Here is a 16,781-nt window from a genome sequence, read left to right on the forward strand (position 1 = left end):
GAACAGACAAGACAACTTGGAACCAAAAGCAAGATTTGGAAGAGCCAAGTCAGTAAAGCTTGGGGAATTTTTTTTAAGAAAATGCAGTTAGCCTATGTTAGATGTTGTATAAAGTGATAAAAGAAAAACAACAACTTCCTTTGCCTAGTTTCTCTTTCATGTGTCAACATCCCCAACTCTTCATATTTTTTAGGAATGTATTCCATTGCATTCAAGATGAAATCAGATTGTCTCTCCTAAATGAAGTTGTTTAAGATGTTGAAGCCTCCAAGAACATGTTAAAGGAGATAGGAAAAAGAATTTTAGATCTACTAATATAAATAAAAAATAGATCCTTTAATTTTCCAAATCTATTGAGTGATTCTTCTCCAACAACAATTGTAGTGATGGACTCTATTGTTACATAGTCAAAGGTTTCTGGATAAATCCAAAGTTTCATCTAGAAGCTTCTGAGAAGTTTTAAAATTTTAATTGTTATAATGCTATGAATTTTGTATTTTATTGAAGAAAAAATGAGATTTTTAATTGCTCAAACCAATGCTAAATAAGAAAAATCACACTTTTCAATTATAAAAAATAAATATTAATAATCAACTTTCATACTTTTGTACAATAAAATATATTCTTTATTTAGCCGATAGGCTATTTGTGGGAACTTTGTTCCCGAAAATTAAATTTTTGACAGAAAATTTGCAAGTTGACTGAGAAAGTTGTTAGTTTGACCGAAAAATTGAAAATACTTCCCATCAGTTATTTACCAGCAAGTTCTTATCTCCCTCCACTTTTAACTCTTGTTTAGATATTTATTAGTTTTTATCTTCACTTTTAACTATTTCTTTTTCTTTTTCTATTTATTAGTTGTGATCTCCAATTAGCTCATGTTGTGATCTATTCATTTAACTTTTGATTTTTAAAATTGATTTAGATTTTAGTTTTTAAATGAGTTTAAATTTTTTTTACTAGTTTAATTTTTTATTTAAATATTATTTTTTAGTTTCTATAATTTATTCAGTCAATAGAATATTTTTTAGACATATTATTTTTTAATATTTTTCTTATTAATTTTTCATAATAGATTTTTTGATATATTTTTTTAAATTTTCTTTTTTTCATATTTGATAGATTTAATTTAAATAAATAATATTTATTAATCTATTTAAAAAGATTTTAGTAAATATTATGTTATTTAAATTAAAAATTATTAATAATCTAATTTGTTCACATAAGATTATATTTTAAATATTCACTTTTAACTTTTTTTTTTGCTTTCTTATTTATTTAAAAATAATTACTTGTGATCTCCACATTAGGTTATGTTGTGATTTCTATTTAGTAAACTTTTGATTTTTTAAATTGATTTAGGTTTTAGTTTTTAAATTACTTTAAATTATTTATTTTATTTTATTTTAATTTTTTTTTTAAATATTATTTTTTCAGTTTCTATTATTTATTTAGTAAATAGAATATTTTTTAGAGATGCCACTATTTTTTATATTATTTCTTTGTATTTTTCTTATTAATTTTTTGTAATAAATTGTTTCATGATTTTTTTTAAAATGATTATTTTTTCATATTTGATAAATTGAATTTAATTGTAAAATTTGAAAATTATTGAACATGTTTCTTAAGCAATATTCAAAATTCCTAAATATTGTAAATTTTATATCTATGTTTTATTTTTGTATTTTCATTTTTTTTAAATTTACATTTACATTATTTAATGTTCATTCTACATTTTTCTCTTAAATCTCATCTCCAATTGACATACTCGTTGCATGTACAAAAGCATTCAACTACTAGTTTTTATTAATTTGTGAAAAAATCAAATAAACATTTTTTTGCGAGAATAACTAATAAGAAACAGTCAACAATGAGCCTCTCATCTAAAATATCTTTAATAGATAACAATTAACCTTTCAAGATAATAATAATAATAAATCATTAAGAAATAACGAAGACTTCTCCATTACCTATTAAATAAGAGACACAATGCGTCATAGTTCCTACCTAATGCATAATGGTTGTAGAGGTGTAGATGAGTGAGAATCTAAACTAACATTATGAATGCATTAATTTTTGCCTAGAAATGCACTTGTGATCTGATAGGATTGCTCATATTTTGTTGTTAAATTCTTGTCCTAGAAATGCGCTTGTGATCTAACAGGATGGCTCATTTTTTTTGTTAATTTCTCGTGCTATATTATTATATCTTTGGACATTTAAGCCCAAGAATAAGAGGTCAAAGTTCCCAATATGGCACTAAGTACTTAATATCATACTATGATCAATACACATGCTTTAGACAAATTTGCACCTTCTACATTGACAATTTAAATTATGTGCAATGAGGAAAGATATCCATACCAATATTTGAATTATAGAACTTGAAGAAGTGATGAAGCATTTGAAGTATCACATTATATGTTTAAGCATACCATGCATGCTACTAGACAACCATAAGTACTTGGAATAACTCCCCCAACTATGTATTATTCTCATCTTGATTATCAAATGGAACTCACACTATTTTTATTTAATCATTAGCATTGGACCAAAACTAGGATAGAGATATAGATAGAGATAAATAACAGTATACAACAATAACAACATAAACATATATGCAGAGAAAAAAAAGATAGATAATATAGAAGAAGAGGAAGAAAGATTAAATAGTAAAATAGAGTGATACCAACATAAGTTGTGTGTGAGAGAGAAAGAATTAAATACAATTATTTTTCTTAATAAAATAAATAGTCAAAATAAAATCATGATTATAATAAAAAATTAAAATATAATATATTTTAATTAATGAAACTAAGAATTTAATTTTTATATTAATACTCACATTTCTATAAGAAAAAATGAAATGTATTGGATTATAAGAATGTTTTATAAGTAAAAATAATTGTTTAATTTTAAACAATTAGAAAAGATTTATTATTTAATGTTTTGTATTTCCAAATTTTTCATAAAATTGAGTAATTTTTAATTATGAAATAATATCTATATAATTTAATATGTACATTTGTAAACAATAAATAGATGTAATACATATAAATTTGATGTTGATGAATAAATATGATATAATAAATAATAAATAAAATATAACTATTTTATTTTAATACATAGTTTATAAAAACCTAATAATAATTTATATATCTTTTAGAATTGAATTATTTCTATTTTGTGGTTATTTCTTTAGTATGTTTTTTAATATAAAATATAATTATTAATTTAATATTAAAATATATATTTAAATTTTAAATGTATTTAAACTAAATGATAAATTGTTTAAATAAAAAATATTAATAATAATAAATAATATAATTAAAAAATTGTAACACTGAACACTATTATAAAATATAATTAAAAAATAATATTGTTTAATTTATTTTTATAAAAGTAAAATAATAGTAATAATTTAACTACTTTTAATAATTTTTTTTTTTTTAAAAATTACAAATTCAAATACAAAGATATAACATATTGAAATTATATTAAAAAGACATATTTATTAGTTATATATATGTATGTATGTATGTATGTATGTATGTATAATTTGAACTTATTCATCACATTAAGTTTTAGGAACAACAAAAATAAATATCAATGTAAAACTAATAATAAATATATTTAAAATAAGAAATTAAAAATATTTAATAGATTGTGATAATTAATATTGATTAGACATGTTGTGTGAGGTGGAAGATAAAACAATTGAAAAAATAAAATCTTATCAACTTGTCACAAATGTGGAAAAGATAAAGTTATAATTAATACATTGATTAATGCAAGATGAAGTTGTTAGAAAATATTTGTATTTTTTATTGAAGAAAATTAATTTTCTCCCCCACCAAAAATAGTATGGACCAATAGAATGAATGAAAAATGTGATTTATAAATTAATGAAAAATTAGAAAAAAAATATAAACATTTGAAATGTTATGTAATCTTTTAAATTCTTAAATTTGATCGGTGAGTGTTAATGTTTGGATTGACATGAAAAAAGCCCACTTGCTTTGCCTCCTTCCAAACATTTGCGCGGCCCGATTGCTCTACATTATTTTTAAAATGGAGGTAGCTTTCGCAACGAATCTTTAATCTTCTAAGTGAGACCAGGGTTCTTCCCGAACGAAGAACGAAAAAAGTATTGGGGGGCCGCTAAATGCTATGACCAGTCGCCTAAATCAGCTGGCCGGCAATTGGATGCCGTCACAGAATTACAGACATAAGATAAACAATTCATTTGATAGAAAAAATGATTTGTTTATAGACTATGGTTTGAACATCTTACCAGTGATAAGCTTTTTGACTATTGACCATGGAGTTTGCCATAAAACCAATTAACCTTTGGCAGAAGCCTTCAGACATCGCCAAGGAGATACAGATTCACAACTCTGTAATTCGTGGTACTAACAATGGCGGTAAGTCTAAGAGTTTCAGCTGTGGAGGACTTGAAAGCATTGGCAACCATTATGTATCACGCATTCACAGAATTCAACCTCTCTGTTGGAATGCCTCCTTCCGTACACTTTAAGCCAGAAGAGGTTGCTGAAGAACTTATGCGTCGGATTTTTCAGTATCCGAAGAGCTATGGAATCACTGCTTTGGATAAAGCCTCGGGTCAACCAATTGGAGCCGCTTTCCTCCATCTTACAGGTCAGCGTTTAAAACACCTTATTTTTTCCTTTCCAATTCTTTTTGAAATGTGAGATGTGTTACGATGTTTTGAATATTGTGTTTTATAGCGCATTGAAGGATTTCAGTTTATCATTTTTTAGGAGAGAGTTTTCAATTAGTTGGGCCTGTGTTTGTTGATCCTGCCCATAGCAACAAGGGAGTAGGGAAGACAATTATGAATGCTCTGATAGAGAGGGCAAATGCTACAAATGCCAAATCCATCAGTCTTGTTCAGGTTATATGCCGTTGCTCTCCTTTCATCAGTTACAGGACTTGACCATGTTAGTTTTATGATTGTTTGTAAAGCAGGGTTTCACGAGGGGCTTAAGCTCTGTTTACGACAAAGAAAGTAGTATCATGAATAGATTTTGTTTGATTGTAAGATTATTTAGAATTTTCTCCTTTATGAACTAGTTCTACATTTAATAGTGAAAAAGGGGTGGAACTAGAAATTGATACACCAATTTAGTAATATTTGTTTTTATTTATTTATCAAAAATAAAAAAATTATAATCAAACCAGACTACAAGATTCATGAGACCACAATCATTAAAAATGTAGTTAACAATTCCAATTCTACTTTTAGGAATCCCCTTCCATAAGACCCCAACTTAAAAAATTTTAATTACATTTTGATATGACCTTTTTCAAATGTAAATTATTCAACCCAATGATCTTCATTAGAATCCGCTGCAATTAATGCCCAATCAAGCCTAGAACATGTCGAAATCCTCTAAGCCAAGTCTTTAATGAGGGACGCGCCTATCCTCCCTACCAACTGTACAATTGGCCAATTTTCAAAAAATTGAAAACATCATTTCGAAAATTTCAACATTTGATCTTCATGATCTGTATAGTTAGTAGTCAAAAACAACAAAAAATTTGGCAAAAAAATCAGAATCTGGAAAAAAAAAAGTTTGACTCCATTTTTTCTTTAGTACATTTTGTCTGAAGATTAGCCTGTCCCTTTAATGAGTCGCCCACCATCATTTAAATCTCTTGTCAAGCAGAGATCCACCATCTTTAGAACAGCTCTTGGATTAAAAGTCACTATCACTGGAATGTACTAAATCAATTGCACCGTCACTTATAAAATTCTTTTATTCTTACAAGCCACAGAGAAATTTCAGGTGTGGCTTGTATTCCTATAGCAGTCATTTGAAGCATACAGAGTGGGGCTTGAACACAGGTTATCATCATAGTAATTGCTTTATCTTGTCACAGTGTCATGCTCTGTTGGAGTACAAGTTTAGATACACTTGGGAAAGTCCAAAGTGAACTCGAGGTGCGATTGTATCCATAACATGTTTGCTTGGTTTACACACAGATTCTTGTATTATTGACCCTTTATTGTTGGTGCATGTCAGCTTAGGTAATAAATATAGGCGAATTGCTTGCATTTGACATAAGTTTGGGTCCTTTGCATCACCCTATGTGTACTTGAAAGCACTCAAGAGCCCAGTGTGCACTGGAAGTTGAACTTCATATTGCATGTTTGTTTAGTTACTTATTAACCATTTCTTTAACTTTTTAGGTGTGTGTACGGGATGCAGTCCAGTAGTTTGAAATTTGTTAAAGAAGTCTTCCTCTAGGTCAGAAGCAGAGTTTACCATACAAACAAGTTTTGACAACATTTTTTTGGCTTATTGAATGCCCATTGCTCATACCTTGCGTTGGGCATGATCTGTGAGGCTATGTATATGGTGGCTGTCGCTAAAATTTAAGACCAGACCGGATTTGAGTTCAATCATCAAATGCTCGAATTAGTACTCTGTAAAGATGGCTTAAGTTCATGAAAACCGTTTTTACCTAGGGATTGTTTTATACATACTAGTGTCGCATGTCTGCCTTTTTAGAAGCATAAATTCTTGGCCAGTTTTGGTAGATGAGTGGCCAACATGAGATTTCATTTCACAACTTTTCTAGGAGTTACCATTCATGCTAATTAATTATCTAGATTATTATAAATTTGCATTGTCTAACAAAATTGAAATTACTCATCAGCCCTTCTTTAAGTTCAGAATCCAGATGTTAAACATTGTACCATAGTTTTCTGTTTGTGTGCAATAAGAGTTCAATACATGCAGTATCATAAAAACTGGTTGTTTTCAACAGATTTGTTTGATATGCAAGCATAATTTAACATAGATTTAAATGTCCTGTCATCAATGGATTGTCGCTTCAGGTTGCAGCAAATACTAAGTCATTCTCTCTATATGCAAAGCTGGGGTTTCGACCCATTGAATGTGCCACTTATTTTCAAGGTTCAATGAATGAGAAATTATGTACTTGGCAAATGAGGAAAGAAGGTAAAATTAGACATTCACATTATGAATGTTTTCATATGAAGAAAAATATTATTACTCTTTCTTTGCCTTGAGTTTGAATTTACTTATTTTCACTACTGACACTGTGTGTAAATATACAGACTTTACGGTACGGCTTATGGAAGAGTCTGATGTGCGCCTTTGCTCAGAGCTTCACAGTACTGTGACTGGAAATGAGCGAGAGACAGATATACAGCAGATGCTTAACGTGGTTCCTGCAGATGCATGGGTAGCAGTGAAGGGTGGCATATTACAGTATGATTTCCAATATTTTGTTTATACTATTCAATGTAAATATAAAAATACTAGATAGCAGAATATTTTGTTTACAAAGTTAGGACTAATTTTTGTTCCCTTTGGATCCATGAATGAATGCGTACTTTGTTCTTAAGCAAAGTGTAAGAAATTTTGTGTTTGTTGAATGATGATAGTGACTGTTTCTAACGTGTCTGTGATTATAAATAAGTTGCCTAGAGTTGGAGTTTGCAAAAGGTGTAATGTTTGTTCTTTTTCACTCGTCAAATTTGAAACAAATGCAGAAAATTGAAGGAATTAGATCGTTTACAAGATTTTAATTTTGAGTTTGCTAGGTTCTGTCCAAATAGAAAAATTTAAGACTTCCATTAGATTTGAAATTTTGAAATCAGCAACTGGACTTATACTGTGGGTCACAAGATTGCTGAATAGATTAATTTGATATTTGTTTTGAATGTGTTTGGTTTAAATTCTTGCAGGATTTAATGTCATCGTCCTTATAATTTCTCATTAACCTTTTTGTACTGAGTATTCAGTACACTAACTTGCTCATGTATATCTATTTTTTAGATTCATAGGCTACTCAAGACCATACAGATTAACAAATATCACTCAAAGTAGTTTGGAATTGTGAAGCGTTTCTTTAAAACATAGCTTTCCTACTGAAGGAGCCTAACTTGTGAGCATGTATCAGAAGAATATAACATCGAAAATGAAGACATAATCTGTAAAAGGCCAAACGACAACTTCAGAAATCATGAACAACATCAATGTTACCAAAAGTCTTACTTCAACTTCCTATTGTCAACACTTTTTTCCTGGCTTGCTAGAATTAAAATCATCTTTTTGTTGTTTAATAAACTTGAATAATAAATCGTCATCGATTTTGGACTAGCGAACAACTATAGCCAGCATTTATTTACAAATAGAGATTGGTCACTGTGGAAGTTTGAAATTGATTCCTAAAAAGACATTGTTTTCAAAGGGACTCAACAAGGAATCTAGTTATTTTTCCACAAACTACTAGTCAACATAGGTTTTAGAATGGCACTGGCTAATCTTCAGATAAAATGCATCAAAGACAAAAAGAAAGTCAAACATAATTCTTTTTCAGATTCACGAAAACACCGTAAATTTTTCTTAAATTTTTTGTTGTTTTCAATCACAAAATATACAGATCATTAAGACCAATTGCTAAAAATTTCAAAAAAATTAATTGTGTTTTCATTTTTTAAAAATTTAGTCAATGGTGCAATTTGTAAGAAGGATAGCCACGTCTGAAAAGAATTTGCTCTCAAATGATGTGTGTGTTTTGTGTTTATGGATATCCTATAATTATAAGATGGGATAAAAAACTGCATATACAAATGCTGATTAGAACAAATGAAATAAAAGCGGACAAACAAGAACAATCCAACATCAGAATAGGGTAATTAATACAGTATTTCTCATACTACCTCATTTCTCAAATTAGTTTGTTGGCAAATTTAATTTGGATTTATATTTCATGGTAAGCTTTTGGTTAGATTCTCTTATATTGAAATCTGAATGTCATTAAATAGTGAAACCATGGCTCTAAAACTTGGTGTGCACTTGCCGGACTCATGAGTTTCTCAGGTAGATGAGTAACCTGCCCATGATTCATAGCTCGATTCTGCTGAAAAGATTGTGAATTTTTTAAAGATAGACTTGGGCAGCACTAAAATAGGGAAAAAAACAGTTAAAATTTTAACACTTCAAAAAAATACGACTTTGTCAATGGGCCCTTGGTCTACTGGTGAAGTTGAATAGTTTACAATGAGCCCACCAGGGACCAAGTCTTTCTGAGTGCAAGGCTTGAAGACATCATAAGGGATGAGGCCAGGATCGTGTCCTGGATGAATTTGGCAGCGTGAACGCTCCTTAGTCCTTGGCTCTTAGCAGAAGAGGTTTCAGAGACCGTGGGCCTGTATCGGATACCTAAAACTTATTTGTGGATGACTTCCAATAAAAAAATATGACTTTTGCTGTCATTTTAACCTTGAGAAATTCACTATGTTATTCACCTAATAGAGTCCAGGTCAAACGTTTGAGCTTTTGAGTTTTAGGATGAATAAATGATTTAACCAACAATTAAGTCCCTGTTTCCATCAGTTTTCGTGCTCAAACTGTTTTAGGAGATATTGTTGTGACTTCATTTTGTGGGGTTTGTAACTGATCGTAGGGAATTTGGTAGTTTTTCATTTTTTATTTGGAATAGCACTTTTTTTTAACTAGAGGGGACTGTGTTGCTGGCATTAGAAAATAGAGTTTTGAAGACTCACCTGGGATAACCATTTTCAAGGTGAATTTCTCATATTCAAATTTGTAACAGTTGTTTCGCTGTTCATTGTGAATTAACAGAGTATAGGGCTGAGAGTACCTGGAGTTTGTGCATTATTTGCTATGTTTTCTTTCTTTCGTTCTTCTTCTATCCGTTATCAGTGAGAGTAGAGTATTGAACTGCAACAACAGAGGTTCATGGTATCGGTAAAATCGTGGCCTTCAAAAAGCCGGGTTGCATTTTTTTACCGCCGGTCTCTATTGTAGATTGAGTATGATTGTCACCCATGGTTTTTTCTAAATATATCACTCCCAAGCGATCAAATCGTAAACATTTCTCAGTTATTTAATGGAGATTGGCTCACTAAAATCATTTCATTTTTTATACAGAGCATATACTACAGGCTTTAGTTCTGAAGGTCATTCAATAGCTATATCAGAGGAGGCATTTGCGGCACTTTTTCAAGGAGTTTGTCATCAAAAGCGTGATCATTCAATGAGCATCTTTATCCCTGGACGTATCTATCCATTCTTACTAGAATGGGCACTTAACGGAGGACTACTGCTAATGAGGTTTGTAACCTTATCTGATAAAAAAGTGGTTTATTTGATATCTGCAAAATTCATGATTTTTAAAATTGGAATTTCATATCCTCACAACATATTTTCAGACAAATGAGTTCATTTTCCTGTGGGCAATATTATCAAATAGCCTTTTATAATCTTTGCTAAATCTTCCCAGCTCACAATGAGTTGCCTTCATGGCACACCGTGGATTATATAGATAATAGAATCCCAAAAGACAACTAAAATTTTAGCGAGGATTTTTTCAATCCATATTTTAATACAGGTATATCATTCTATATTCGTTGATGTTATAAGGTATGTTGATTTTATAGGATTCCTAATGCTATGGTGGTCCTATTTCTGGTATCAGTGGCTTAGGAAGCAAGGGATACTCTTTAACATAAAAGGTTGAGATAGCGAAAGGTATATTTTTACCAATTAAAATAAGATTCACATTTACCACTTTTTGGCACGGATAAAATTACCATTGGCTATTTGAGCTTGAACCATTTGATATTTAAATAGGATGGGCAGCATGTGTCTCGGGAGAAATAACAATAGCTTGAGATCCAATTGAACACTGAAATCTCTATAGAGGGGGAGAATGATAGTAGTAGTATTGATATTTTATAGTAAATTAAAATGCTAAATACTTGAATCTGAGTAAGGGATTTAATTCAAGTCATAATTATATTATTTAACACGGAGCTGTGTATTTTTTATGTTTAAATTACAATTGTCAGATTAATAGACAAAGCTTCAACGATGAAGATTATGTGATCTTAGCATTTATACATTCATACATTATATATGCATGTATGTATGCATCCTTGCATTTATGTAGGCAAGTCTGCATCTATGTATGCATGGATGGATGCATGTACGGCTTTATGTATACATGAAAATATGCATGCATGTTCGCACGCATGTATGCATAGATGGATGCATTCATGCATGTATGTATGCCTATTCATGTATGTATGTATGGATACATGCATATGTGAATAGATATATGAATGGGTGTATGGATGTATGTATGGATGCATGCATATGCGAATAAATGCATGGATGTATATAGGCATATATGGATGTATGCATGTTTGTATGTTTGCATGTATGTATGTATTTACAGATGCATGTATAGATGGATGTATGCATTTAGGAAGATGAATGAATGTATATATGCATGTATGGGTGTATGTATGTGAAATGGCTATCCAGCCAAATCAATTCACTAGATTTGACAAATTGTTTTCATTTATAAATTAAAATAAAATTTTGAACAAGTCGTATTGTGATTTTTATTATAATTAATACATAGAAACAAATTGTCAAATTTGATGAATTGAGTTAGTTGGATAGTTATTGTCATATGTCTGCATATATATATGTATGTATACATAAATTTATGCATAGACATATGTAGGTATGCAAGTATGTATGTATGGATGTGTGGGTGAATGCACACATGCATTTGTGAATGCATGTATGTATGTATGTATGTATGGAGGCATGTATGGATGAATGCACGTGCCTATGGATTTATGGATGCATTTATGGTTGCATTGTTGTATAGACATGTATTGATGTATGTGTTATTTATCCATGTATGCATGTACAGATTTATGAATGCATGCATGTATGCATGTTTGCAAATCTGCCTATGTGCATCTATGTATGCAATTCTCAATGTATACGTGTATGCATATTGCTAAACACCACAAGATGTTGAGAGGGTGATGAGTGAGCATAAATAATTCTTATTAATTATGTCACAGTTCTCAGTTATTATGATCCAATTAATTATCAATCAACCATAGAGTGATAAAAGCACACATAAACACCGGATTTATGTGGAAAATCCAATGTAGGAAAAATCACAATGAGAATCTTACTATGTGAAACAATTGAATGCAATTTTTAGGCCAAAATCTAGGGAAGTAATTGTCCTTGTTATTTAGACACACTTGCCAAGGAACTCATTCTTCCACAGTGAACTTTCACAACAAATATAGATCTTCACACTGTGACAAATATAGCATATTGTCTTGCAATATAAATAGAGAAAATCTGAACAATATAGGATCTCCAGATCAACTTCTTCAACTTTTATGTTAGATACATTGATTAACACTACAAGAATTCAATCTTACTATGTGAAACAATTGATTACAAACTTTTAGGCCAAAATGTAGGGAACTAGTTGTCCTTGTTATTTTAGACACACTTGCCAAGGAATTCATTATTCCATAGAGAATGTGCACAACAAATATAGATCTTCACACTATGACAAATAGAGCATTTTGTCTCACAATAGAAACAGAGAAAATTTGAACAATATAGGATCTCTGGATCAACTTCTTCAACTTTTATGTTAGATACAACAATTAAAACTACAATAATTCACACTTTGTCCTTGCATTACTCAGCTTTTGTATTTGATCCACACATATTCTGCAATAACCTCACATGTCATACTTCATCCATTCATTTACACATGCATGTATAGTAGTTGTCCATCAAAATTATTATCAAGGTCGGGCTTGAGTATAATAAGCAATATCAATACATAGTTGACCAATATGAGTAAAAATATTAAATTTTGTCTAATCCCTAAGATAAAAGAAACTTAAACACATCTCAGCATGTCTTCAAATGTTATGATCAAAGCATACACATCACATCATCCTCTAAAACCGATCACAAATGTAATGTGTAGAAAAGCTATAAAACATGTTATTAACTTCGACTCCAAAACATTATCTGAAGCACATAATGCCATGTAGAGCACATGTCATGACATGATCACCCCTACCTTTCAACTCTTTTATTATCTTGGTTTGGTCCAATAATATTCAAACTTAGCCACCACAAATAGTCAAGTCATCCATAAGTAAACACAAATAATAGTATTGCACTTGTGACAACAAATCTTCAGCTGCAAAGGACACCATCAAAATAAACTTGGATTGAAACAATGTAACAACCATCTGACCATGTTCGCCAAACTACACAAGCTAAAATGGCAATGTTGAACATTCTTCGAGCCTATACAATTTATGCTTGACAACCAACCATACTATCAATAAGTATTTCATCATAACTTGTGCAAAAGTGTAGTTGGGAACATGTAAGAAAAATAGTGAAATATTCACAGTGTGAAGTCATTACTACCAAATTTGCCCGAAACAATCATTTATGTAGAAGAGCATAGATCATGTTTCCATAAGGTCTTTAGATACTTGTATCCACCATATATCACCTTTACAATCTTCTAGCTTCCATATACACCTTATAGTACCTTAGAAATATTAACAAAATATCAAAAATTCATTTGAGTACACAATGACAAACACTTATTGTTCTTCAAGGACTTATCACTAACAAATCATTTAACCAAATACCCTCATCTACAAATTAAGCTCTTCAAATCTTCATTGTCAATCAATGACCGTTAGCTTTACAATGTCTACAACTAAAATAACCCTTCAAATCTTCTTCATCAATCAATAATCTTCAACTTCACAATCTAAACACTACTCTTCTCCATCAGTTATCTATTTCCACCTTCAACATGTTGACACTAATGCCACAATGGTCAACGCCAATGACAACACAATTGCTAATGATATCCCCCTTTGTCATTGATGACAACACTAATTTCAAATATGCATTTTTCTTCCCTTTTGACATCAAGGACAAAGGGCACACTCCCATTTTCAATTTTCAACTAACAACCTACATTGCTTCCCTTGAGACCAACCACAAATGCCAATCTAGGAGACAAAAGGTAGTTAATGATCATTCTCTCCTAAGGAAGATGCACTCGTTTTATGCATCTAGTTTGAAAAAGGAGGGATAGTAATCCCCAACTTTTGTCTAAGACACTCATAAGTATCATTAGCAAAACTTTAGTGAAAATATCTGACATTTGTTCCTTCTTAGACACATACTCTAACCTAACTTCCTTTTTAGCAATGTTTTTCCCTTAAGATGTGATGATAGATGGAAATATGTTTTGTCTTTGAGCACATTACCAAATTCTTTGAAATATTAATGACACTTGTATTGTCACATATTATAGGAATCACTTTATCAAGATTTACCTTCACATCACTAATGATTTTATCCAAATTATCGAAGTGCGGCAAGACACTGCTACAATATATTCTACTTCTATAGTGGATAATAAAATTGAGTCCTGTTTCTTGGTTGTCAAGAGACTTTTATCTGTCTTCTTGAAAGATTGCACCACCACTTGCACTTCTATCATTTGCATATTCGGTCCAATCAAAATCAATGAAAGCTTCTAGTGAAAAATCACCATTCCTAATATGCCATAGACCAAAATCCAAAGCGAGTTTCAAATATTTGAATATTTCTTTAGTTGTCACCTCATGAGATTGTCTTGGACTAGCTTAATATCTAGTAGCTAAGTAGATTGTCTGCATAGTATCTTGTCTTGATGCACTTAAGTATAACAATCCACCCGTCATAAATTTGTATAATTTTTTATCAACCTCCAAAGACTCAACATCTTTCTTCAATTGAAAACCAACGGCCATAGGAGTTACATTTGGTTTAGTGTCTTCTATTCCAAACTTAAACAATGCTTTGATATACTTGGTCCAAGAAATGAATATATCATCTTCTAGTTCATAACATGAAGACAAATAAGAAATGATGGCTCATCTATAATAGGTATTTCAAATTCTTTGTGCATTTCTTTAGATGTGTGTTTCCTCTTGAGCCTACTTCATGGGAGTTTATAGGCCTTCTTGTTGTGCGTGTGTTGCAAGTCGACATACTTGCTCTTGATGTCTGTGTCCATTGCTAAATTTCTTGATGGTGGCTTTGGTTTGGAGCCACGATCTCAACCTCTGGCAACACTTGTAACCTACCAATGCCTTGTTGACTATGTCACTAAATTGGAGAATGAGAACATCCTGTTGAGGGAAAGTTTACATTCATTTTTGATAGTTTTGATTGAGATAAGTAGTGGAACTCTATCACACAATTGGTTTGGGTGATCACAACCAAGTTGGATTCTGCCTTTTCTAACATTGATGATAGTCAAACTCATGTTGACAGCAAAAAAATGCAACCGTATGAAATCCACACTTTAAAGAAAAAATAGGCAGAAGTTGATAACAAATAGTGCTCTTTCAAGACCAAAACATACCAACAATTGAAGTCTTCAGATTTTTTTTTTGTGTGTCCAACACCAAACCATCTCGGCTTTTTGGAGTGGTGGAGCTAGTTCAAGAAAAGATGGTTGATGAACATGTTTCACGGGTTTGGGAGCTCAACCTAAGGGTCAAGGGCCTCTCTCCTCCTCCCTCCGAGCCTCTTTCTACAAGATACTCATTCCTTAATGATCAAGTTGATATCATAAACCTTGCACATGGATAGGGCATGGGTTAGTCAATATGGCACACTCTTCTTTCATTTCCTTTCACTTGTCGATCGGGCTCTTGGGATGAGGAGGAAACTTTTCCCTCTTCCCACTAAGATTTACCTAGATGAGGACCTCACAAAATCTCAGGTGGTAGAATTGAAACATGCTTGAGGGCTTGTTGCCGAGGCTAGGCATGTTGGGAAGTGAGTCATTATCAGGAACCTTAAGGCAATTATAGAATATTCTTTTCCTTTAGGTGCGAATCAAGATCGACTGTGAAGGCCAAATGATGGTCAATGGGGTGCGAATCAAGACCGACAGTGAAGGCCAAATGATGGTCAATGGGGCAGTTGGGCATGGGGGAGTCTTTGGGTTGCTCCCTGCATGTCAATTATTAGAATGACAATGGTACTTTTTGGTCTATGCCTGATCTTCTTCTAGATGCTATGGGTCTCACAAACATTCTTTTGGTTATAGAGACACACGTGAGCTCGACTTTCCCTCTTATTGGGATGTTCGACTTTCAGTGGTTGTTGACTTGAAGGGATGACGTTAGGTGTTTTGGTGGGTTCAAGGGATTTAGTGGGGTTGTCTTCTTAGTTAGGAATTGCTTGCTTTACATGACTTTTGTGGTGTATTGTTACAATTTTGTTGGATTCATATTGCTTTGTCGGCTGCCCCGAGTAGGGACATCTTCATTGTTGTTTGCTACTTTCCACTTACTTCCTTGACTTGTGCTATGCATAGTGGTCATGATGGGGATCCTTTTGGGGATTTTCTTGAGTGCATCACTTGCTAATGCACGAACTAGATATCCTTATGCCCCCTCCATGACAAGGTGACAAACTTAGCTTGTATCTTTGAGTTGGATCTATGCACCTTGAGTTTGTAGTGTTATTCAAGGATTGCAGAGGGCCTTTCACAAGATATGGTCATCATCTCCTTCAGATGTGCATGTCATCAAGCTTAGTGGTTATTAATGGTCTCTCCTACCTTCCTAGTTTTAGCCTCTTCATTTGTTGGCCTCACTATGGAATGTGAGTGTTGTGGACTATGCTCTTTCCCATTCCTCTTTCCTCCGCTCCATCATCTAATTCATTATCTCCTAAATTCCTTTTGTTGACCATGCCCTTCTTAGCCTTACCCTTAGGCTTTCCTCTTCCCCCCATCCCTTGGTGTCCTGAGACTTCTTCCACCTGCACTCTCATCTTGTTTGATAGTGGGGACCAAGATCTCTTCACCCTTCACCTCAG

General features: G+C 31.9%; 1 protein-coding gene across 2 annotated transcripts in view; it reads left to right on the top strand.

Annotated features, from left to right (window-relative positions):
• Positions 1-4,124: 4,124 nt before the first annotated feature.
• The window catches only part of LOC149551187 (uncharacterized), a 42,377-nt gene continuing 29,720 nt past the window's right edge, over positions 4,125-16,781 (top strand). Inside the window, exons 1-5 of one of the 2 annotated variants that reach the window (XM_089789642.1) lie at positions 4,129-4,659; positions 4,782-4,915; positions 6,866-6,989; positions 7,109-7,262; positions 9,954-10,136. In XM_089789642.1, the coding sequence (XP_089645768.1) occupies positions 4,419-4,659; positions 4,782-4,915; positions 6,866-6,989; positions 7,109-7,262; positions 9,954-10,136 (836 nt within the window). In that variant the 5' untranslated portion in view covers positions 4,129-4,418. Of the gene's footprint in view, positions 4,660-4,781; positions 4,916-6,865; positions 6,990-7,108; positions 7,263-9,953; positions 10,137-16,781 lie in introns of both variants that reach the window. The other variant, XM_089789643.1, reaches the window with a different exon arrangement.

The sequence above is a fragment of the Cupressus sempervirens genome, chromosome 6, assembly GCF_028749045.1.
Source record: "Cupressus sempervirens isolate cs-2001-9-10 chromosome 6, ASM2874904v1, whole genome shotgun sequence".
Classification (NCBI taxonomy): Eukaryota; Viridiplantae; Streptophyta; class Pinopsida; order Cupressales; family Cupressaceae; genus Cupressus; species Cupressus sempervirens.